Genomic DNA, 22,746 nt, shown 5'->3' on the forward strand with positions numbered 1-22,746 from the left:
AAAATGCGATCAATAATAGATATTCCTATATCCAAAAAGACTAAAGATTGCTTTATTAAACAAAACATTAGTCTTAAACTAAGAAAACTCAAAGTAAAAATGCTTATTTTCCCAAATAATCTTGCTCCATCTCCATGCTTCTCCTAATAGAATCTCTCCAAAGCAAGAGAGGACAGTGATCTGCATCACGCTCTGTTGCCCCTGTTCACAGCCTTCTGTTTACCTCTGCTGCTAAAAAATAGTGACTCCTCAAAGACTTTGCTGAGACCTGCAGCAAAATTAATTAGAATTTAAGTCTAATGTTTCTTTCATCATTGGGGAGGCAGTATTAACTATTGATGAAGAGCACAAACTCTTAAATTCAGAGTTCTAGAATTCAGACCTGGCTTTCTCGTTTTTCAGCTGTGTAACCTTTGAGCATGTTACTGAACCTCTCTAAGCCTCAATCACTGGTCAGATGAAGGATGATCTGAGTATCTGTCCTGTTAGCTATTGTGAATATTAAATTAGATACTTCCCCAAAAAACTTAGCGCACACACAGTGATTACTTAGCACAGTGCTTGGCACATAGGCAGCATTTGATAAATGTTAGCTGCTGTTGTCGTCATATAGTAATGCCCCTTTTCTTGCATCAGTCAGTAGATTAGGCTGAATGTATATTTTGAAGAGAATAAAAGATTTGAAAATATTTACAGACTTGATGGTAAAGTTTAAGATTACCTTTCAAGTTTAAAATCTTTTGGGGCTTAAAATCTTTTTGGCCCAGAAAATGAAAATACAGAACCCTGTTCTTATAGTATAAGATCCTGAACTGTTCTCTAAAGAATGATGCCAGTCATTTCCTTTCGGAAATGTCTTCTAGAGCAGCCTTTTTATCAGGGCACCCCACATCTATTCCTCTATCTGTATTTTTTTTCTGCTCATAGCTTTTCTTAGATGTAATGGTCATCTTAGCCAGAGTTCATCAAATCCTTGCTATACCAAGAATGTGTTTTACGTGCATTACATCACTTAATCATTTATTTGACTAATATTTGTAAAGCACTTAGGTCAGTCCCTGGCACATAATAAATGCTGTATAGATGTTTTATAAATCAGTTCTGAGTTCAACAGTATTATCCAGGTTTTACACAGAAGAAACCAAAGGCTTAGAGAATTTAGATAACCATTTATCTATACATTAATGGAGCAGTTAGTATTATCATCCTCAGGACGGAGAAGCATATACAGACCAGATAACCTAATTTGGTAATCATTAAATTGCAAAAAAGAAAACTTGCTCCGTATCAGTTTCAAATTTACCAAGTAACTAAGGTAAGTTACATGTCCAGAATCCTTAAGCAACAGAGTTTCATCTGTTTGGAATGAAGATGAGAGAGCTTTGCAAGAAGTGTTTTCATTGAGGAATCTTGAGGGTTAGGAGGATCTCTTCAAGAAGAGTGAGTTCTTCCTGAAGTTACTCTTTTATTCAGTAAGTCTTTACCAAGCACCTTCCTAAGAACTGTACTAGATGCTGGAGATTGGGTATTAATTCCCAGTGAAGAAAGGGAGACAGAGAAGCAGGCAATTTCAGTTCAGCGTGGTGAGTGCTCTGATGGGCCAAAAAGGTTCTTTGGAAACATACAGGGAGTGACCAAACTCGTAATGAATCAGGGAAAATTTTTCTGGAAAGGATGACATGTAGTAGAAAGCTGAAAGATGGTTTACCAGGTTAAGAACCTAAATGAGACCATTCCTATGATCATAAAATGTTAAGTGCAGCAGAGAATAAAAGTTTTGAATTAAATGTTGAATGAAAAGTGGTATGAATAAAAGAAGATGTAACATATCTTTGCTGAAGAGATTCAGTAGTGAGCTTCAGATCAGTGGAATGACCTTAACCAGACAATAGGTAGGTATTTCCAGGAACAGAAAAGCCTATCCAGAACATACATGGGTCTGACAAAATTTTAGAAACTGGAGAATACACTGAGAGAGAGAATGCTTGATGGCAAAGGAGGAGCCTCACATGCACATGTCTCTGAGACTTATTGGGGGAGGAAAAACAATGGGATTCATACTACATTTTGTGATTAAAATTCTTCAGAAGGAAACACATAGCAGTAATACTATTTTTTAAGTCTTCCCACATCAAGAAAATGCAGTTGACCTAGAACAGTGGGGTGAGGGGGAGCATTAGGGGCACCAGCCACCTATGGAGTTGAAAATCCATATCTAACTTTACAGTCCATGTACTTGATTCTGTATCCGTGGATTCAGCCAACTGTGGATCGTGTAGTACTGGAGTACATACTTATTTTTAAAAATCTGAGTTTAAGTGGACCCATGCTGTTCAAACCGTATTGTTCAAAGGTCAACTGTAATTTAGAATTTTATAGGTAGAACTTTATGTAGCATTTTATCAGGATTTAGATATGCAAATAATGCTATAAATAGTAATTTAATCTGTTCAAATCTTTATAAATGATCTTTAGAAGAAGGAAAAAATAGTGCCTGGTCTCTTGAAGAAACTTAAATCTAATTACAGAGATAACATATACACATGACAGATCACCTGCCAATGCAGGACAGTGTATAATTGAGCCCTAAGTGAGCAAGAATGATTTTGTTTCCTCTTGAAGCTAAAAAAGAATGGTAAGTGGGGGCTGAGTGGGGTGATCAGGGAAGACTTCTCTAAAGAGGTAGAAGTTAGAGGCATGAAATCAGTGAGTCCCTCAATCCAGCCCCGCAAGTATAACCTGGCCAAAGAGTTTCTCTGGTGACCAGTGCCTAATTGTGTAACAGGATTTGCTGATTTCTCAGTAAAGGCCAGCCAGATTTTAAGTGCTGCTGCCTGGGGCCCCTCTAAGACCCAGTAAATAGGCCTTTTATTGCTTGAGCAAAAGGAAGGTTAGAGGGGTCTCTCTGGCTGGCCACATTCTTCCCCTTCTGTAGGGATGGAGGGACTTGGAAGAGATGATAATGTAGGATAGCTAACATTTGATGTTTACATACATTACCTTATTTAAGCCTTACAACTCAATGAGGTCAGTTACCAATATCCCCTTTTGTATATGAGCAGACTGAATTTTGGAAATTTAATAGCTTATACAAAGTCACACAAGTGAGTGGTGTAACTGGAATTCAAACCTAGGCAGTCTACTCCAGAGCCATGCTCTTTAAATCTGTGCTATAACTTCTACCAGAGTTCATTCCACCCATGACACTCTGTGACACTCATTAACTGGAATTTTACAGATGAAAGTCTGGATAATACGTGGCTGAACAGGACTGACACCATGATTCAGACTCCTGGCCCCCTGCCAGCACCACAGCTCACTTCCACTGTTCTGCGAGAGAATAGCCGGCCCATGGGAGAGCAGATTCAGGAGCCTGAGTCTGAACATGGTTCTGAACCTGACTTTTTACACAAGTAAGTAGTAAAAAAATTGTTTTCTTGGCATAAAACCTGCAACTGTTAAAGTAAGAAAAATTATTTCATCTGAGCATATTGTTTTCTCAGTTAATGAGAAAACAAAACCACAGAGTTTAAATAACTTATATTAGAAGATGTATAATAAGTCTGCAAACACTTGTGGATCTCAGTTCCTTCAAGTCCAGAGACCTATAGATGCATGGTGTCTTACTAAGTGCTGATTTCATTTGGAGTTTACAGATTCATTGGGCAGGTCTGTTTCTTCTCAGAGATTTGCCAAGAACACATGCAGGTTTACTTCCTTGGCGAGAGAGCCTAGAAGAGTCTCTGCTAAGGTTGTTCCTAGTCTGAACCCCAAATAGACTATTACTTTTATCAGCCATTTAATTAATAGTACTTTGTCTTGGTTTATATTTTAAACTTGAACTGTTCATAGATTAAGAATTGTTAAAGCAGTGATAAATTCTGAGAATAGCGGTCCTTTCTGTAGGATAATCAAGCTCTTACCTTTTTTTTACCTCACTAGTGATTAAACTGTTTTCTAGTACCACGGCTCTGAAAATCTTGGAAAAGGCAGGGTGATGGCATGACTTTTGCTTTGAAAACCTTAACTTTTTGTTATTTTCCATTCAACTTTGAAAGTCTGTAAGCTCCTCACTTGTGTTTCTGTTCATATTAGAGTAATGCTGTGAATTACTCTGATGGATAAGAGAGAATTCTCACTAGAACTCAACAAACTTAGCAGGTTGAAAATAGAAAGGGGCAGTGTTACAAGAATTCAGATCCTGGGTTTTCATAAGGAATCTTTGCTCTGAAGATCTGCCTTCTTCAAAGCTGAAAGGATCATCTTTGTCAGCCACTGCATAACTGGGCCATCTTAGAGGGTAGTTTGCCTTATGACCAGCACTCCCACTCCATTTCCTACTGGGGGAGGGGGTGTATCCTCCGTATTGGAGCCTTGCTTCCCTGACCTTACCATGTCAGTCCCTCCTGGCTGTGGTTTGTCGTCTTTTTCCTGCTACAGATTTATAGGTTGAATCAAGGTGGCAGCCTAACATGATATAAAGACAGCTGCTTCGAGAGAACTTTATGCGGCAGATTTTAGCTACCAAAAATTGTTCAAGTTTCCATCCCAAGAGTCATGTTGATTTTATGCAAGTGTCCACGTGCCAGTAAGGATAGAGTACAGGTGATTTGGCTCAGCATGTACCTGAGTCCAAACTTCCTCAGAAGGACTGAGAAAAAATGTGATCTACCCTCCCTTGTTCAGCTCTGGAGAGCTCTGAGCCACGAAGCCAGCATCATTCCTGTCCCTTCGAGGACTGAGTGTGCAGCTAGGAACACCTGTAAGTAGGGCAGCAGCTGGATACAGAAGTGTGAGAAGTGCTCTTGTTTAGCAGGGATTTGGGGAAAGAAGCTGGCACCTGTTGGGGAGGAAAAAGTTTTCCTCAACCTTCTTAGGGGCCCTGGCTGGGTCTAAAGATTTAACTGACAAAGACAGATTAACAGGAGAAAAGCATACAAATTTTATTAAATTTTTACATGTACATGGGAGCCTTCACAAGAGAATGAAGACCTAACGAAGTGACCAGAGCCAGGAAGCTTTTAAGCCCTTTAGACAAAGAAAATTGTGAAGAAATGACAAGACAAACGAGTTTGGACTGGGGTAGTCCAACTAGGGCTAGGTAGTCCTCATCTTAACTAGGAAGATAAGCATTTGTTTAACAGGATTTGTTTGCACGTGCCTCTGCTGCCATCTCTGGGCTGATAAGAGTCTGTCTCCAGTAAAAGGAGAATTTATTTCCTGCCTTTAGGCAGAAAAGGGGGAACTTTTTCTGTGTTTTACTACTTGTTAATTGCCTTCAGTTCAAAACAGTTTTTATCTCAAAGAAGCATATTTTGGGGTGACATATTCTGATTGCCTTCACACCTAACAACTAGCCTCCACAGCCAGCTTCTCTTGGAGACTTAGGGATCTCCAGTTTACTGCCATTTCTGCAGACAGGTCCTTTGATCATGATCTCAACCTTGACCCTGGAATAAATCCAGCTGACTCCCCTTACATGGGGATTAGGCCAACCAACCATGGCCGTTTTAGCAGGGGACTGATGACCTAAATTCCTCATCTGCTGCCACAAAATGAATAATAGTACCCTTTCTTAGTCCTCAGATGCAGATCTCTTGGTTAGGCCAGCCGAAATTAGAAGACTTAAATCGGAAGGACAGAACAGGAATGAACTACATGAAAGTGAGAACTGGAGTAAGGCATGCCGTGTAAGTGTTACATCAAGTGTCACAAGAACATGATCACTGTGTGATGGTCATTTTGTGTAACGACTTGGGTTTCTCTGATGTTTGGTCTTAGAAGAAGAGTTAAAATCATAATTTAGGATATGCTATGCAGCGTAGGATAGGAATGGAGGACATGGGTGCTTGAGGCTTTCAGCATTTAAATCCTAGTGTGCAACTTGCCAGCCGTGTGGCCTTGGATAAGCTCTAAAACCTCTGTGCCTCTGGTTCCTCATTTGTAAATTTGGGATAATAATGGGACCAATCACTTAAGAGTTCTGTGGGAATTGATACATAGCTAGCTAGTAATATTGTTACTGCATTTAAATTATACTTCCTTCTGATGAGTTGAGATGAAATCTTGAGTTAACCAAATGAATGATTCTTAGTTCCCTTAGAGTTCAATATCATAATTTGTGCAGTCTACTGGTTGTAATTGGAAGGTGTGCTTTCATTGGTTAAAAGACCCAGTGTAAGAGCCAGAACTCCAGGTTCTATCAGTCTGAACAGCTTTCTGACTATGCTTTTTCTGTATCAGTCGGGGTCTAATGGAGGAAGATGCTGAGCCCATCTTTGAAGATGTAATGATGTCATCCCGGAGTCAGTTAGAAGATATGAATGAAGAATTTGAAGATACTATGGTTATTGACCTGGTAAGGAAGTTCAATACATTTTTCTTCTGTTAAAATATGTGAAGGTGTTGGTGTAAGATGATACTCGTTTTCAGAACCCCGTGAGAGGAAGAGGAGGAGGAGGTAACATTGACCAACAGTGGGCAGGGCCTGTGTAGCGCTTGTAGCACTTGTGGGCCTTTGGATGAGCTTCTGTTTTTCAGGCCTGTTTTCAAAGCAGTCAGATTTTCAATTCTGGCAGTAACGGGAACTGGCTCCTTATCACCCTCACACTAGATCTCTCAGTACAGCACGTCCGTGTGGCCTCTTGTACTTCAAACGGGAGTCTGTGTGCACTGCGCTCCAACACAGCGGCCACATGCAGAACGTGGACCTAATTGTTCAATGTGAAGAGACGAGTTTAAAATAAGGAAATCTGAGTATGGACTAAGTGTACGTGATGTTAAGAAATTGTCTTTGTCAGAAATAGTAATACATGGCGGTTATGTTTTTTAAAAGTTTTTATCTGTTAAGAGATACATACTGAAGTAGTCATACGTGAAATGACATGGAGAAGAAAAAAACAGGAATTCAATGGAACAAGACTGGCCAAATGTTTGAAAATTGTTTAAGCTGGGTGATGGGTGTCATACTGCTTTCTCTATGTACTAATTTGCTAGACTGCCATAACAAATACCATTGACTGGGTGGCTTCAACAGAAATGTGTTTTCTCACAGTTCTGGAGGCTAGATGTCAAATAGCAAGGTGTCAGCAAGTCTGATTTCATTCTGAGGCCTCTCTCCTTGACTTGTAGCCATCTTCTTTCTCCCTTTGTCTTCACCTGATCTTTCCTCTGTGCGTGTCTCCTCTTCTTATAAGAACATGGATCACATTGGATTAGAACCCACCCATACGATCTCCTTTTACTTACCTCTTTAAATGCCCTGTCTCCACATATGGTCACATTCTGTGGTCTAGGGGTTAGGAGTTCAACATATTAATTTGGGGGGACATAATTTACCCCATAGCGTTCTGCTTTGTATGTTCTGAATTTTCCATAATGAAAAGGTTTGGTAAGAAATGTAAATGAGACCATATCCAATCTGTAACCCTCCCTCAACCCACCCATCAGTAGCTGTCCATCTACCTGCTCTGGGGAATTTAGTGAAGTTTTGTCACCTAGTATTTGATCAATCTTATAATTATTCCATGATTGAGAGGTATGTTCTTTGTTTATAGGCCCAAAAATTATTTATATGCATTTACACATTTATTGTAATTTGAAAGTCTTTTTTATCTAAGTGATAATTAAAAGCCAAATACTGTTAACATTTTTCTTTAATGTATGCTCCTGTAAAAGCCAGATTCTTTTCCTTTCAAATTGACCCTTAACAGTTCTTTATATTTATGATACTATTAGAAATATTAGCTGATTATCACAGTTCATTGTCTTAATGTATCTCAGGAAAAAATTAAGTATCTGGCTTCTCTTTCCAGCCCCCATCAAGAAATCGGCGAGAGAGAGCTGAGCTGAGGCCAGATTTCTTTGATTCTGCAGCTATCATAGAAGACGATTCAGTAAATGTTAAATTATTACTGTTCTTTATTATGGTTTCTGGGTCTTGTTTATGCATGAATTTAATAATTGTGTTTCACTTTTTCTAGGGATTTGGAATGCCTATGTTCTGAAGTCTGAAGAAAATTTACAAATCTGGAACTCTATTATTTAGAGCTAGAGGCCTATATACTGTGATAGCTTGTATGGGGAAAAAAACACTTTTGATGTGATCTGGTTTGTTTTTTAATCAAATGATTGAGGTCAATCCCTTTTTGCAGTGACAGAAGAGGAGCATGTAAATTACCCAAGAGAATGTTGGTGAATGTCACCTCAGAAAGACTGACCTGAAAAATCATTTGTGTCCTATTATTGGACTTATCCCAATACAGATGTGTGTGTTTTTCTGGAGGGAGGAAGAAATTTTAAATTTTTAAAACAGCTGTCAAGATAAACACTGTAATACACCTGTTTTATGAAAGCTCAGCATTGAGTAAAAAAAAATATTTTTAACTTTATTTTCCTGTTGTACAATTTAAAAACCGTTTTAACATTTTGCCTTTTTATGTTTTAAAAGCTAACCATTTTTATTAAACCTATGAGTAAAGCAGCTCATCCTAATTGCCGAAGAGTGTTTTGGAGCTCACTGGATTTGGTTGGACCTTGTGGAATACAGAAATATGGAGGAGCAGAATACTGACAAGCTAAGATGAAACTCTGACAGTGCATCTCTGCCAAAAACCATACACCCTCTGTGGACATGGATATGAATTCCCCAATTTTATATACTCTTGAATAAAAAGGTTTATTTTTATTTATAAGGGGGCATAAAATAAGACATGTCCAAGCAGCCATTTTTCCAACAGATGCTGTACACCATTCATTTTATATAGATTAGGGAGATTCAAATACAGTACATTTTCTATTGGTATTTGTTCTGTGCATTTTTAGCAACTTCTACCAGCAAATAAAGTATTCTCAGTAAAACAAAGATGGTTCTCAAGTTATCAGTTTGCTGTTTTTACCACTTAGTTCATGCCCTGCCAAATTCAAGTTACATGGACTTCCATTTTCTTAAAAAGAAGATAATCATGAAGAACTCCTTCGCCATTCAAACGTAACTTTAAGTGTAACATAACCGTGTCTCCTTCCCATGCACTTAATACCCTTATGCACTAATTTTGTGAATTAATTAAGTTTACTGATTGATTGATTATAGAAGTATGTGCTGCATAGAAATCTGTGCTTAGAGGGTGAAGGTCTTACGCTTACCTTGAAATACAGCAACATTTCAGTGTTAAATGTGCATATTAAGGATAATTCTTTGGGGGAAAGAAATTATGCATCTTCAGGACAGCCTTTAATGGTTTAGAGCTACATTCTGCTTAGACTTTTATGACTTGCTGCTACTGTTATTTTAAAAAGCCCACTTTTTCTTCCTTTCTGATTTTTAAAGTAAGCCTCAGAACTTCCAAACCAATCCATTCACAGCTGTTTCTGGGCTGGTTTTTAAAGTAAAGTAGCTGCAACAGAGTGATAAGGCTTTCCCTTTTTACCAAAAAACAAAAGCATTTAAAAAAAAAAAAAATCTGTGCACCCAGTGACTATGTGGGAAAGCAAAATGGATTATTTTATTCATCCTTTTAGTAAACAGACGAAACAAACTTTTCTCAACATTTGTACAGTTCTGAAAAAAACTTGGTCACCAAAAATGTTTTATCTGCTAATTGAGCAATTCCTGGGCTCCAGTTGGGGCTGGGGTCTCGTTTTCCTCCAGAAATGTGGGTTTCACTGGAAGTGAAGGGGCGGGGATGATTGATTGGACTGTCCACCACGCCAGCCCTGCCCGCCTGTGGTTCTGGCCAGGGAGCAGGCTGGGAAGTGCCCTGGCACCTGCACAGATTGATCCTTGGCTTGACAGTTTCACGTGGAAAACAAACAGATGCTGACTTAGAATCGTGGACTACCGTGCAACAGAAAAGGCGTAATATCGACTCCGATGGGTTTCCAGTTCAGTTTGAAGTCAATCGAATTTTTGTATTTTCAGTGTCTCCTTGATTGGTTTTGCTAGTAATTCTGTAAATTGTACATTTGCAATATGAGGTTTTTTTCCTTTTGTACAATTTGAAACTGATGCTTCACCTTTCCTTTAATAAACTATTCAAAATCAGGCTTGTGGTAGTCATCCTATTGTTCCTACTAGGTAAAGCTTTAAAGGGGTGATTTCTTGTCCTGTCGACAGAATGATGAAGCTTTCCCTTTTTACCAAAAACTGAGAGTGAGTTTGCTCTTTCAGATCATTTGTTAAATGATGGCAAAATTCCTGTATCAAATGAGGCTTTACTTTTTTAAGCAAGCAGAATCTTAGGACTAGCTCATCAGTTTTCTTTCATTCTTTGTATTTCCTTGGAGAGAGTGAGAGACTAGCTAGGCCAAGTGGTCTGTGATTCAAGAGGAAGCCTCTCGTGGGCTGCGTTTTGGAAGAGGCATTCAGGGATTATCATCAACTGGTCTGAAGCCTGGGTCCTTCCCCCACCTGAGATCCAGACCCAGCACTTCTGCACAGTTGCCCCCTATAGCAGTGCCCTGTAAAGATCACTTGTGTTCAACATGCCTGCTGAAGTGAGGGTTTCTCTTGACACTGCTGCCAGGTGTCACTCTGAACAAAATTGTATCCCATACTTTATGGGCCTGTGTTCTTTGGGCCGTGTTCATTACATGGCCTAAGATGGCTGTGCAGAAGAGGCAGGAATGCAGGGGATAAATCGGCAGGTGAGCTCTCCAGGCAGCCCAGGAGGGAAGGTGATGAGCACGGATCTCTGTAGCAGCTCATCTTGAAGGTTATGTGTTTATGAGATTAGACCAGGGCTTTACCCATGTGTGACTCTACCTTTGGACAAGCTTGCAAACCTCCCAGATGTGACTTGACTGTGACTCTCTATTGGCCCTGCTCTCAGAAAAGAATCTATCAAACAAGGAGCAGTGTCTACATGGAAAACAAAGGCTTAGTGCCTGCTCAGGCTCCACATATCAGACCAAACTCAGGTAAGGTTCCATCCATGCCCTCCTAAGTGCCTTGCTCTGTAGGGGTCTACACTGGGCATCACATCTTGAAGAATAGCTTTCTGCTCCCAAGGACACATAAATGAGGCATTTCTCATCTCCAGGACAGTAGGGACAACCTACTAAGGCTGCCACATCTGCCCAAATGTGCTGGCTGGATTCCACACAGGCCCCAGACTGAGGCTCTGCCCACTGAGTAGCCACAGCTTCTGCTTGGAATGGTGGAGATCCCATGCTGACAGGGAAGCAAGAGCATGAGGACCTGTAGTTTCACTAAAATATATATAATAAAGCCACAGCTCGCCAGAAATCCTTTGAAACCAGAAGGACTTAAAGTTCACATCTGTCAAACAGGTGGAGTCTGTGTTGATTCAACAACTCCATCAAGGGTGTTAAAGTCAGTGTACTGGGTGAGTGTCTTTCACAGGCTTGTCTTACTCTGGGCAAACCACATCTCACGTGCCAGCAAAAAGCATCAGTGCATCCAGAAGCAGAGAATTGGGCTGGGGAGACCAAGACACGGTCAGGAGAGAAGCTGGAAAGACTTTACACAAACAAGCACTGGAAGGCTGCTCCTGGATGTGCGTGCTCCGATTATTCCAGCAACTCAAGAAGATGCCATCATGCATAAGGTAGGAAAGTTTTCCAAATTTAGTAGCTCTTTGGGTTGATACAATCCCAAGTGGAGCAGACCACCACCTTTCTCACTCCAACCCTTTGGGATTCAGACAGTACTGCCTGGGTTCAAATCCCAGCTTCACCACTCATTAGCTGTGTGGTTCATGACAAATCGGTTTACATACTTAGGGCAGGGACAGTTACAGCAGGACACTCACAGAGCCTCCTACCTCCACCACAACTCGCTGTATTATCTGCTCTCGGTCTAAACACAAATTTGCCAGCGCTCTACTCAGTACACCCCAGTCCTCTCTGGTTACAAGATTCATCATTTTTCTCTGTCCCTTTAAGACGAGACCACAGTTGGGAAAGACATTCCTAAGAGCAGCTGATGAGAAAACTGACTGCTGCTCTGCAATACACTGAGGCTGGTCTACTTGACAGAGCTTCCAAGATCTTGCAGCTCCGTGTCTCCGCCACCAGCTTGGTTTTCAGATGGGCCAAATCCTAGCTTGACCGACCCCAGAAATTGGATTGGCCAGGCAACTTTAAGCTATTGAAATGCATGCTAAGCAACCCGTACGGTTCTTCCTTAGCCAGGAGGCCTCTAAAAGACCAGGAGTCTGCCACCACTCCTTTCCCAGCTCCAGTGGCTTACAGTCTTACCGCTGGTGCCAAAGAGAAGTACAAGGAGCCTATGGCCAAACATCTCTGCCCCCTAGGAACTAACCACCTAGTTAGGAAGACAAAAATATGTTTCAGGCCATATGTTTGCTTCTAAATTTCATCTACTAAAAGAAACCAGGGCTCTTAGAGAAATCACTGAATCTGCAGCTGGGTGAGGAAAATATAAGATGAACCTGGTACATTACCCTGTGTCAAAAAATAAGGAAGTGCACAAACAATTATTGTGACATATCAAAAGGACTGAGGAACCAGCTTGAAAGAGCGCCCCTCTGGCTGTATCACGAAATTCTGAGCAGCAAAGTAAGTAACATTAAATTTTTAAAGAACTCATCAGTCTCTATTATTTCTTGATTGAATGATTGAACATATTCATTCACTAAAACATTTATGAAACACCTACTATGTACTAAGCCCAGATTTCAGTTATGAATAATAATATATGATTCTCAATAAACTAGTATAATGTGCGTTTGAAAATTTGATAGGGTGATAGCATAGTAAGAAAAATTATTATTTCAGGAAAAAATGTTTAAAAATGAAAAAATAATTTATGCATCTAAATTGATACTAAAAACTTAAGAGAAAGCTCTTTCTTCTTTCCTTGTGGATATAATGATAGGGTTAGAAATACAGTATTTTACCACCAACATAGAACAACTGATTGAGGCAAGAATCATAATGGATACTAAAAAGTAGTGGATGAAAGTGTGCTGACAGGCTTAAAGAATGCCGATCAGACTCAATTTCATCAATAATGGAAAAACCTAACGTGTTTCCTAATGTAATACAAGGAAAGAACACTCCTGTGTATTACTCCTACCTGGATCTAAATGTCTGTAAACAATCAGACAAACCCAAATTGAGGGACATTCTACAAAATAATTGGCGAACATGCTTCAAAAATGTCAATGTCATTAAAGACTGTGTAAGACAATGAGCCTTGTTTCATATGAAATAAGCATTGACATTTGGGGGGACAAAAGGTCATGATTCTGCAACTTTCAAATAGGTCAGTAAAAACAGTAATTATATATTTATATAAAAGATGAAGCAAATGTAGAAAATGTTAAGAACTGGGTAATCTAGGTGAAGGGTATACAACTCTTGCAACATTTCCACGGGTTAGAAATTTTCCAAAGTAAGTTTTTTAAAATGTGAGAACACGTTTCTGGAAAGAAGTTAATATAAGGTAAGAAATTAATATAGGGTATATGCCTTACTGAGCATCTATTCTGGTAGACACACACACACACACACACACACACACACACACAATTAAAAACATCTCCTTTAATCCTCAACAATTCCTGAAGGAATTGAAAGGATAGGACATATCACTTAACTGTTATATAATTTAAAAGTAAGAAAACCAAAAGCCTAAGCAGACAAGTACTTCACCCTAAAAGCTTATTATCTCACCTTTAGAGAAAAAAATTAATTCTTGGGAAAAGAAAGGAAAACAATACACAGAGGTGTCAAATAAGGGTCAGCGCTAAGTGAAGAGTGTTTTCTTTAGTTTTCTTGATTTTTCAGATTTTTACCACAAAAAAATAAGATTTATGCTCAAAAACTGCTGGGATTTTTAATAAAACAATTTTATAGGAAGGCACAAATGAAATCTTTCTAGAATTTAATAAACTTAGCCAAGTTATTACTGGTATTTAGATTCCCAGGTTTCATGACTGCAAACGGCAGGGATGGGTGCAAATGGCCAGGTAGTAATTACCCTTGGTACATTTACAATGGAATATTTGCATGTTTCCTCCATGGGCGCTGTACCTTCTTGCTGGCCAAGACATCCAGGTCACAGCAGATTCGGGCACGTGTAGAGGAAGGCTGGATGATGTCATCCACAAACCCTGGGGAAGCACAGGAAAGGAAGCAGATCATCTGCAGCCCCAGATGCTGCCACCCATCCAACACCACATGTGCTCAGCCAGGGCACTATCTTCTGCGGCCAACAGTGTGAGCAGGGCCCAACCTGACACAAGAGGAGCTGGGTCCTGTGAACCTTCCCCTGATCCCAGGAGCCCCCTGTTCCTCTGGCAGGTCCCACACTTCTGGCCTAGGAACACTCGGCAAGAAAAGGAAAATGTGACCCTCTCCCTACCAGGATGAATTCAACAGGGAATCCAATTGAGAAAGTGCACTTTTATTTTTTTTAAATCACTACAACAATTCCTCCCATCCTGTACATAAACCCCTCTGCAATGTTACTAATGCCACTCCTCCCATCAGGAAATGGATTGTATTTCTTCACCTGGCCTTGTAACTTGCCTTGGCCAACAGAATGTGGCAAAAGTAACACTGCAACTTCCAAACCTAGGCCTCAAGGCACCTTGCAGCTGCCCCAGTCTCCCTCTTGCCCTCAGGACACAATGTAAAGCAGTGTAGACTAGCCTCCCTAAGAATAAGAAACCACGTGGAGAGAGAGTCTGACAGCCAGCACCAGCCATGTGAGTGAGGCCATCGTGGACTAGCCCCAGTCAGACCACCAGATGACACAGCTGCATGACTGATCCCAGGCCCAGCCAGCAGAAGAGCCACCCAGCTCAGCCCAGACCAAACCGCTGACCCTCAGAACTGTGAGGGAAAACAACAAAACAAAACAAAAGGTGGTGGTTTTAAGTCACTTTGTTTTGGGTAGATTTTTCACAGCAATAGGGTGACTGGAACAACGCTAAGAGATTCAGCCATTTCAGCAATGTTGTTTTGATTCTGGTGACAAAGCAGCGTCTTTAAGTGATGACTGCTCAGGGACAAACCAGCCCTCACTGGTCTCCAGATTAAACTGGAAGGACAAAGGCAGACTTTCTGGAGTAAAACAAGAAGCAAGTGACCCAACAAACGAACAGAGCTGCCCTCCCCACCACAGGCCCTACCTCTCACGGCTGCAGGAAAAGGGTTGGCAAACTTCTCGATGTACTCTGCCTGAGCGGCCTCCACATTCTCGTGCCCTTTGAAGATGATCTCCACAGCGCCCTGTCACGAGAGGAGTTAGTGAACGCCCCTGGAGGCCCCTGGAGACCTGGGCAGGCCTCCCTCAGCTCATCATCATGGGCGTGGTTGCCAGTGTCCTGGTAAATCGAAGTGTACCAGAGACAAGTGCCAGGTCCAGGGGCCTGGAGTTGACCTCCGTGACTCCGGGGGCTGTGATGGATGCTCAGCTGTGGCCCCAGTGACGAGCAGCCCAGGCTAAGCCAGGTGTTTGCCTCCCCAGATTCTGTCCTGCTCTCTCCAACTGCATTTATCCTTCTCTGAGGCCAAGATATTTGGCCCAGTTTCTACTGTTAAATCCACAGTTCCCTCATTGAGGGAAGCAGACTGCTGTTTCCCTTTTTCATGATTCTGAGCCCTGAGCACACAATTCAATGGCCAGAGGTGGAAAGACTGAAATGCAAATGTAGAAAAATGAGGACTGAAAGATGAGCCTTCACGTCAGAACCCTTGAAAGTCAGCTTGGAGAGGCGGGGGCATGGGAGTTACCTGGTTCAGCCGCAACAGCTGTTCTGAAGCAGGAAAGGAGTGGGGAGCGGGCTCAGCAACAGGAAGCACCTGCCCTAAGTCAGCAGCTTGGGGCCAGGGGAAACGTCCAGTCCTCCGAAGGCCAGCTCAGCTGACTCAGCCCTCTCCCCTTTACTGACGTCTCAAAACCCACTCTAGGCTCCTCCCACCCGGGCACGGAGACGGTGGCACACGCCTGAAGTGAGGGCAGGAGGCAGGCTTGCCAGGGTCTAGACCCCAACTCCCTGGAGCCCTGGCCCCTCTCCAACATTTCCCAGATGCAGAAGGGAAAGCCAGGGTGCCTCACCTTTGCTCCCATGACTGCAATCTCTGCTGTGGGCCAGGCATAGTTGGTGTCACCACAAAGGTGCTTGGAGCTCATGACATCGTAAGCGCCACCATAGGCCTAGAACAGACCCAAATGCTGAATGTTAGTGCCCGAGTCACCCATGTCACATCCCTGCAAGACCCCAGGAAGCCAAGCAAAATGAGGACAGAAAGCAAGAAGAGCCCTCCTGGGCTGCTAAAGTCCCAGTGTCTGTGAGGCCAGGGAGCCGGAGCACAAGGGCGCAGCCCACAGGCCTTTCACAGTTCATGGTCATGGTCTCTCCCGGCTGCTTTTTCCCACTGCTGCTTTCTCCCACTGCTGCTTTCAGTTCCCAGATGACCAGGGACACCCCTGCAGGGCATGTCTGCAGGGCTGTCCATGCCGTGCTGTCCTCCAGAGCTTTTTAAGGGGAGCAAGGCGTAGTCTCCCTCCAGCACTGCTGAGCCTCTCGGCCAAACTTCCAGCCACGGCCCTGCCATGGGAGTGAGTGAGCTCACAGCCTCCAGCGTGAGTTCCTCACCTTCCTGGTGATGACTGTCACTTTGGGCACAGTTGCCTCGGCAAACGCGTAGAGAAGCTTGGCGCCATGCCGGATGATGCCTCCGTACTCCTGCGCAGTGCCTGGGTCACGAGGAAGAGTTACGGGATGCCCACAGAATCCTCAGGAGGTCGGCCTCTGCTCTCAGCTGGGAGGTCTTCCCCCTCCCCAAAGGGCCACCCCTCACACAGCTGCACCATCCAGACACCCAGAATATGGAGACGTCACAAATCCTGAGGGAATTTTGCAAGATCTCCAAATAAAGTGGGTGCCTCACTGGGCAAAACCGCCTCTCCTGGCCCCCACCTCTGTCAATGACTCACCGGGGAGAAAGCCAGGGACATCCACAAATGTGATGAGTGGAATATTGAACGCATCACAGAATCGGACAAAACGAGCCCCTTTCACGGATGAATTAATGTCCAAGCATCCTAGAAAAAGACAGATCATCCAGGCTGAGCTTCTGGGCAATTCCCAGTCCCACCCACACTGGGAATGTGCCCCCAGCAACCATGCAGAGCTGGTTACTAAGGAGGCACCAAAGTTACCTCCTCAGAAAACGGCTAAGGGGATCCTCACACTCCAGGAAAAACTGGGAAGACAGGAGAACCCACCTGGCACTGGCCAGAGGGCCAAGGAGTGGCGCCGCCCCTGAGGGTCCGGCGGCAAAGCCCAGGGCAGGCAGCCAGTCTCAGCCTCGTAAACTGAAGGGCTGCTTGCTGCCACCTGATGCACAGCCTGCCTCGCCCCTGCAGCCAGTCGTGGGAGGTGACATCCAGGGGCTGGTCTTAGAGAGTCCCTGTACCCTGGAATCAGATTCTGGCTTCACCAGCTATAGCCACGTGTCAGGTTAATTACTTCACTTTCTGAGCCTGAGATTTGCCACCTGAAAGGCAGGGGTGTTATCCCCCTCCTACCACAGCTGTAAGGATTACAGGAGATGGTATCTGTGAAAGGGCACAGAATGAGAGCTCAGTTACTAGTAAACCCTCTCCTACCACACTTTGCAAAGTATTTTATGAAGCCAGCATTACCCCGATACCAAAACAAGAAAAGGACATTACAAGAAAATGCAGACCAAAATCCCTCATGAACATAGATACAAACAGTCCTAAGACATTACCAAATCAATTCCAGCATTAGATAAAAACACTGGTGCATCATGACCAAGTGCAGTTATATCCAGGAATTCGGACTTGATTTAATGTGTGAAAAGCAATGAAATTATTAAAGGAGAACAACCATATGGTCACTTCAATAGATATAAACATCTGAGAAAATCCAACATTCATAATTAAAAACTAGCAGTAAACTAGGAGTACAATTGAACTTCCATTATCTGATAAAGAATATCTACAAAAAAACGTATATACTCATGGATTAGAAGAATAAATCAATCCCCGAACTGATCTATACCAGTGCTGCCCGAAAGAGCTTTCTATGATGATGAAAATGTTCTCCGGCTCCGCTATTTGTCGACAAAGTAGCCACTAGCCACATGTGGCTACCGAATACTTGAAACATGACTAGTAAAAGTGAGAGGCTAAGTTCCTAATTGTATTTAATTTTAATTACTTATACTATTTTAACTATTTTAGATTTAAAGTTTAATAGCAAGTATAGTGGAGAAATCTGTATTTTTCAAGCAATTCCTATCAAAATCATAGGAATTTCTGATAAGCGGATTCTAAGATTCACATGGTTAATACAAAGGAGACAGAATGGTCAAAACGGTATTTTCTTTTTTAAAATATCAGTATAGGAAGACTTACACTAACTGACTTGAAGACTCACAAAAGCAGGGTTTCTCAGTCTTGGTATTATCAACAATTTGGACAGGATAATTCTTTGCTGTGGGTGTTTGACCTCTGCACGTAGGATGTAGAGCAGCATCTCTGGCCTGCACCCACTAGATGCCAGTAGCACACCCCTCCACCCCTCATCCCCACTGTGACAACCAAAAGTGTTTCCAACACTGCCACATGTTCCCAGGATATTGAAACTGTCCCTGGTGAGAACCACCAAGAACTACAAAGCTACAGTAATCAAGACAGTATGGCAGAGGCATAGAGGTAGGCAAAAACAGCAATGAAACAGGATAGATTGTGAAGAAACAGGCCCACACAACTGATTTTAGACCAGGCACCAAAGCAATTCAGTGTGGAAAGTAAGTCTTGTTAACTAATGGTGATGGAACAATTAAATATCTGTATGGAAAAAAACGGAAGTAGACTCCTGTTTCACTCTATACTCTACACACAAAAATTAGCCCAAAATGGATTGTAGATCTTAACATAACCCACAACTACAAAGCTCCTAGAAGATGATGTGGACTATCTTTGAAACTTTGTAGTAGGCAAAGATTTCCTGGACAGGACACAAAAAGTTCTAATCAGAAGTAAAAACACTGATAAATGGGACTTTACCAAGTTTTTAAAATAATGTGAATCAAAAGACACCATTAATTAAATGAATAAACAAGTCACAGACCAGGAAAAAAATATTTAAAATACACATATCTGACAAAGGATTCACATCCAGAATATATAAAGAATGCTACAAATCAACAATAAAAAGACAACTCAAAAAATAATAGCAATAGGCAAAACTTCCCTCTTGCCTAATGCATTTTCTGAGATGATAGAAATGTTCCATATCTTATTTTGAATGGTGAATACAAAGTTGTATTAACTGCCAAAACCCATCCCAATGAACATGTAATTTACTGTGCCTCAACTGTAACTCAATAAAAGAAAAATCTATGTTAATGACTTGAAATAAAGAATGTGAGTGATGAGTCCTGGGATGAAGATAATTCTAAATTAAGAAACCACAAGAAGTACAAAGAGGCCAGAATAAAAATCAAAATGAAGAAAAATACAAGCAATGACAACCAAAACAAGATAAAATCGTTGGGGAAATGAACACAGTCAGAAATGGAAAACCTGTGGCCCTGAGCTGCCAAGAGTGGGCCCCAGGTCTACTAAGATGATGGCCTCATCATCTTAGGCCCTAGTCCAGGCCTGACAGAGCACCTGGCACCCAGAGAGCCCAATGAGCCCTGGCTAATTCCTACAAGGAAGAAATGAGAACCAGTGTCAAGGGGGAGGAGGAGTGGGTGAGGGAAGGATCGGGAGTTTGGGATTAGCAGGTGCAAACTAGTATATACAGGCTGGATAAACAACAAGGTCCTAGGGTACAGCACAGGGAATATATACGTATATATATTCTTTTCCATTATGGTTTATCACAGGATACTGAATACAGGGAACTGTATTCAGTATCCTGTGATAAACCATAATGGAAAAGAATATATATACGTATAACTGAGTCACTTTGCTGTACAGCAGAAATTAACACAACACTGTAAATCAACTATACTTCAATAAAAAAGAAAAAGAAATGAGAACCAGAAAAGAGGCCTCCTCTGTGAGCCTCTAAAGCTGCCTTTTTTGACACCCCATAAACATCACAAAGAATTACTGAGTCAAGAAGAAGGGAAGCTGAGGAACCACAATGGAACCAGGTATTCAGACTCCAGCCAGGGCTAGGGCAGGCCCCTGGGATAGACATTCTAAGTATTTGTAGATAAAGTTTCCACAATGAGCCAAGCAGTTTCTTAACAAGTGAGTTTGTCAAAGTGCACCTGTACTGGAGGGCGCCAGAACCTGCAGACATAGTCACAGGACAAGAAGTATCTCTGAGCAGACACAGAAAATCATGTGAAGTCCACACCAGGGACAGACACAGCAAAGAGGAGGAACTAAAGAGATACGTGAACAGCCGAGAACTTACTGTAGGAACAAAATGCATTTTCAGTATGTGTAAATTCCTAACTTTAAACACTACTTCTAGACAACAAAATGGTGGAATAGGAGCTCCAAGCTCCTGTCTGCAAACAGAAACATCAAAACACATGCAGAAACTGTCAGAACCAACTTTGTCAAAACTCTGGAACAGGCAAAAATTACAACTAAGTAAAAGCTGAATCAGGAAAAAGGCAACTTAGAAACTGTAGGAAAGCTCTGTGGCATTTTGAATTACACTTGCCCCACACTCTTCCCTGGTTCTAGAGGAAGCAAAGAAGACCTGAGGCACAAATCACCATGTAGGTCTGTTCTACCTTGTCTGGGGGCTACCTGAAAGATGGATGCAAGCCTTTCATCACTTCACCTAACTCAGAACTCACTCAGGCCAGAAAAGTGGCAGGCATTGCTCACTGTAAGGCAAAAGAACCACCTATAGACATCTGGGGTGAAAGATTACGGTTGACATTTCCTAAGGCCTGGGAGGAAAAAAACAGGGAGAGAGGGGGTTGGGGGGGGAATTAGGGCATTCAAGATCACCTGTGTATACAAGGGACTTCAGAAAGACGCAGACGTGCCTAGAGCCAGATGCATGTTCAGAAAAGACCTGAGAAGGGAAATTAGAAAATACTTTGAACGGATCAGTGGAACGGAATAGAGAGCCCAGAAACAAACCCACTTACCTAGGGACAATTAATCTTCGACAAAGAAGGCAAGAATATACAATGGGAAAAGACAGTCCTTCAGCAAGTGGTGTTGGGAAAGCTGGACAGCCACATGTAAATCAATGAAGTTAGAACACACCCTCACACCACACACAAAAATAAACTCAAAATGGCTTAAAGACTTAAATATACGACAAGACACCATAAATGTCCAAGAAGAGAACATAGGCAAAACATTCTCTGACATAAATTGTACCAATGTTTTCTTAGGTCAGTCTCCCAGGGCAACAGAAATAAAAGCAAAAATTAAAAATGGGACCTAATCAAGCTTATAAGCTTTCACACAGCAAAGGAACCATAAACAAAATGAAAAGACAACCTACAGACTGGGAGAAAATATTTGCGAATGATGCAACCAACAAGGGCTTAATTTCCAAAATATACAAAGAGCTACAATTCACTAACAACAACAAAAAAACCCAATTGAAAAATGGGCAGAAGACCTAAATAGACATTTCTCCAAAGAAGACATACAGATGGCCAATAGGCACATGAACAGATGCTCAGCATTGCTAATTATTAGAGAAATGCAAATCAAAACTACAATGAGGTACCACCTCACACCAGTCAGAATGGCCACCATTAAAAAGTCTACAAGTAATAAATGCTGGAGAGGGTGTGGAGAAAAGGGAATCCTCCTACACAGGTGGTTGCCATATGATCCAGCAATCCTACTCCTGGGCATATACCCAGACAAAATTATAACTCAAAAAGATGCATGCACCCCTATGTTCACAGAAGCACTATTTACAATAGTCAAGACATGGAAACAACCTAAATGTCCAGTGACAGACGAATGGATAAAGATGATGTGGTATATATATAATGGAATATTATTCAGTCACTAAAAAGAATGAAATAATGCCATTTGCAGCAACATGGATGGACCCAGAGATGATCATACTAAGTGAATTAAGTCAGGCAGAGAAAGACAAATACCATATGATATCACTTATACGTGGAATCTAAAATATGACACAAATGAACTTGTCTACAAAACAGAAACAGACTCACAGACATAGAAAACACACTTGTGGTTGCCAAGTGTGGGCGGGGGAGGATTGGGAGTTTGGGATTCGCAAACTATTATATATAGAATGGATAAACAACAAGGTCCTGCCATACAGCACAGGGAACTAACAATATATTCAATATCCTGTGATAAACCAGAATGGAAAAGAAGATGAAAAAGAATATATACATGTATAACTGAGTCACTTTGCTGTACAGCAGAAATTAACACAACATTGAAAATCAACTATACTTCAATAAAAAAATTTTTTAAAAGAAAATACCTTGAGATGAATTAAAATGAAAACATAACATTACAAAAGACCTGAGAAGAACTTAGGCTTTAACCTTGGGCTGATACCTAAACTCAGTTTAAGTCTGGCTACATGTTGAAGGACAGCCTCAGTACAAAGCCAATTTGCAAAGACTAGGAGAGATGTTTTCTTATTTGTCTGTTTTGGCACCTGGTGTTCAAGGTAATCTCTGTTAAAACAATAGCTGGACACAAGCTTAGGAAAACAACAAGGAATATAGCCTCTGCAAAAACAGTTGGGAAAAGTCACTAGAAAAATGGACTACTACAGCACTGAACAA

The 22,746-nt window shown here is 41.7% G+C and overlaps 2 protein-coding genes across 2 annotated transcripts in view; one reads left to right on the forward strand and one right to left on the reverse strand.

Annotated features, from left to right (window-relative positions):
* Positions 1–10,044, forward strand: part of STAG1 (STAG1 cohesin complex component) — a 418,973-nt gene extending 408,929 nt beyond the window's left edge. Inside the window, exons 30-34 of the mRNA XM_024746228.1 lie at positions 3,239–3,413; positions 5,580–5,690; positions 6,244–6,358; positions 7,815–7,895; positions 7,983–10,044. Of these exons, the coding sequence (XP_024601996.1) occupies positions 3,239–3,413; positions 5,580–5,690; positions 6,244–6,358; positions 7,815–7,895; positions 7,983–8,006 (506 nt within the window). The 3' untranslated portion in view covers positions 8,007–10,044. The remainder of the gene's footprint in view (positions 1–3,238; positions 3,414–5,579; positions 5,691–6,243; positions 6,359–7,814; positions 7,896–7,982) is intronic.
* A 3,465-nt stretch (positions 10,045–13,509) lies between these two features.
* Positions 13,510–22,746, reverse strand: part of PCCB (propionyl-CoA carboxylase subunit beta) — an 87,723-nt gene continuing 78,486 nt past the window's right edge. The window contains exons 11-15 of the mRNA XM_024746261.1: positions 16,934–17,041; positions 16,593–16,693; positions 16,052–16,150; positions 15,123–15,222; positions 13,510–14,099 (exon numbers count right to left, since the gene is read on the reverse strand). Of these exons, the coding sequence (XP_024602029.1) occupies positions 13,978–14,099; positions 15,123–15,222; positions 16,052–16,150; positions 16,593–16,693; positions 16,934–17,041 (530 nt within the window). The 3' untranslated portion in view covers positions 13,510–13,977. The remainder of the gene's footprint in view (positions 14,100–15,122; positions 15,223–16,051; positions 16,151–16,592; positions 16,694–16,933; positions 17,042–22,746) is intronic.

The sequence above is a fragment of the Neophocaena asiaeorientalis genome, unplaced genomic scaffold (assembly GCF_003031525.2).
Source record: "Neophocaena asiaeorientalis asiaeorientalis breed wild unplaced genomic scaffold, Neophocaena_asiaeorientalis_V1.1 scaffold437, whole genome shotgun sequence".
Classification (NCBI taxonomy): Eukaryota; Metazoa; Chordata; class Mammalia; order Artiodactyla; family Phocoenidae; genus Neophocaena; species Neophocaena asiaeorientalis.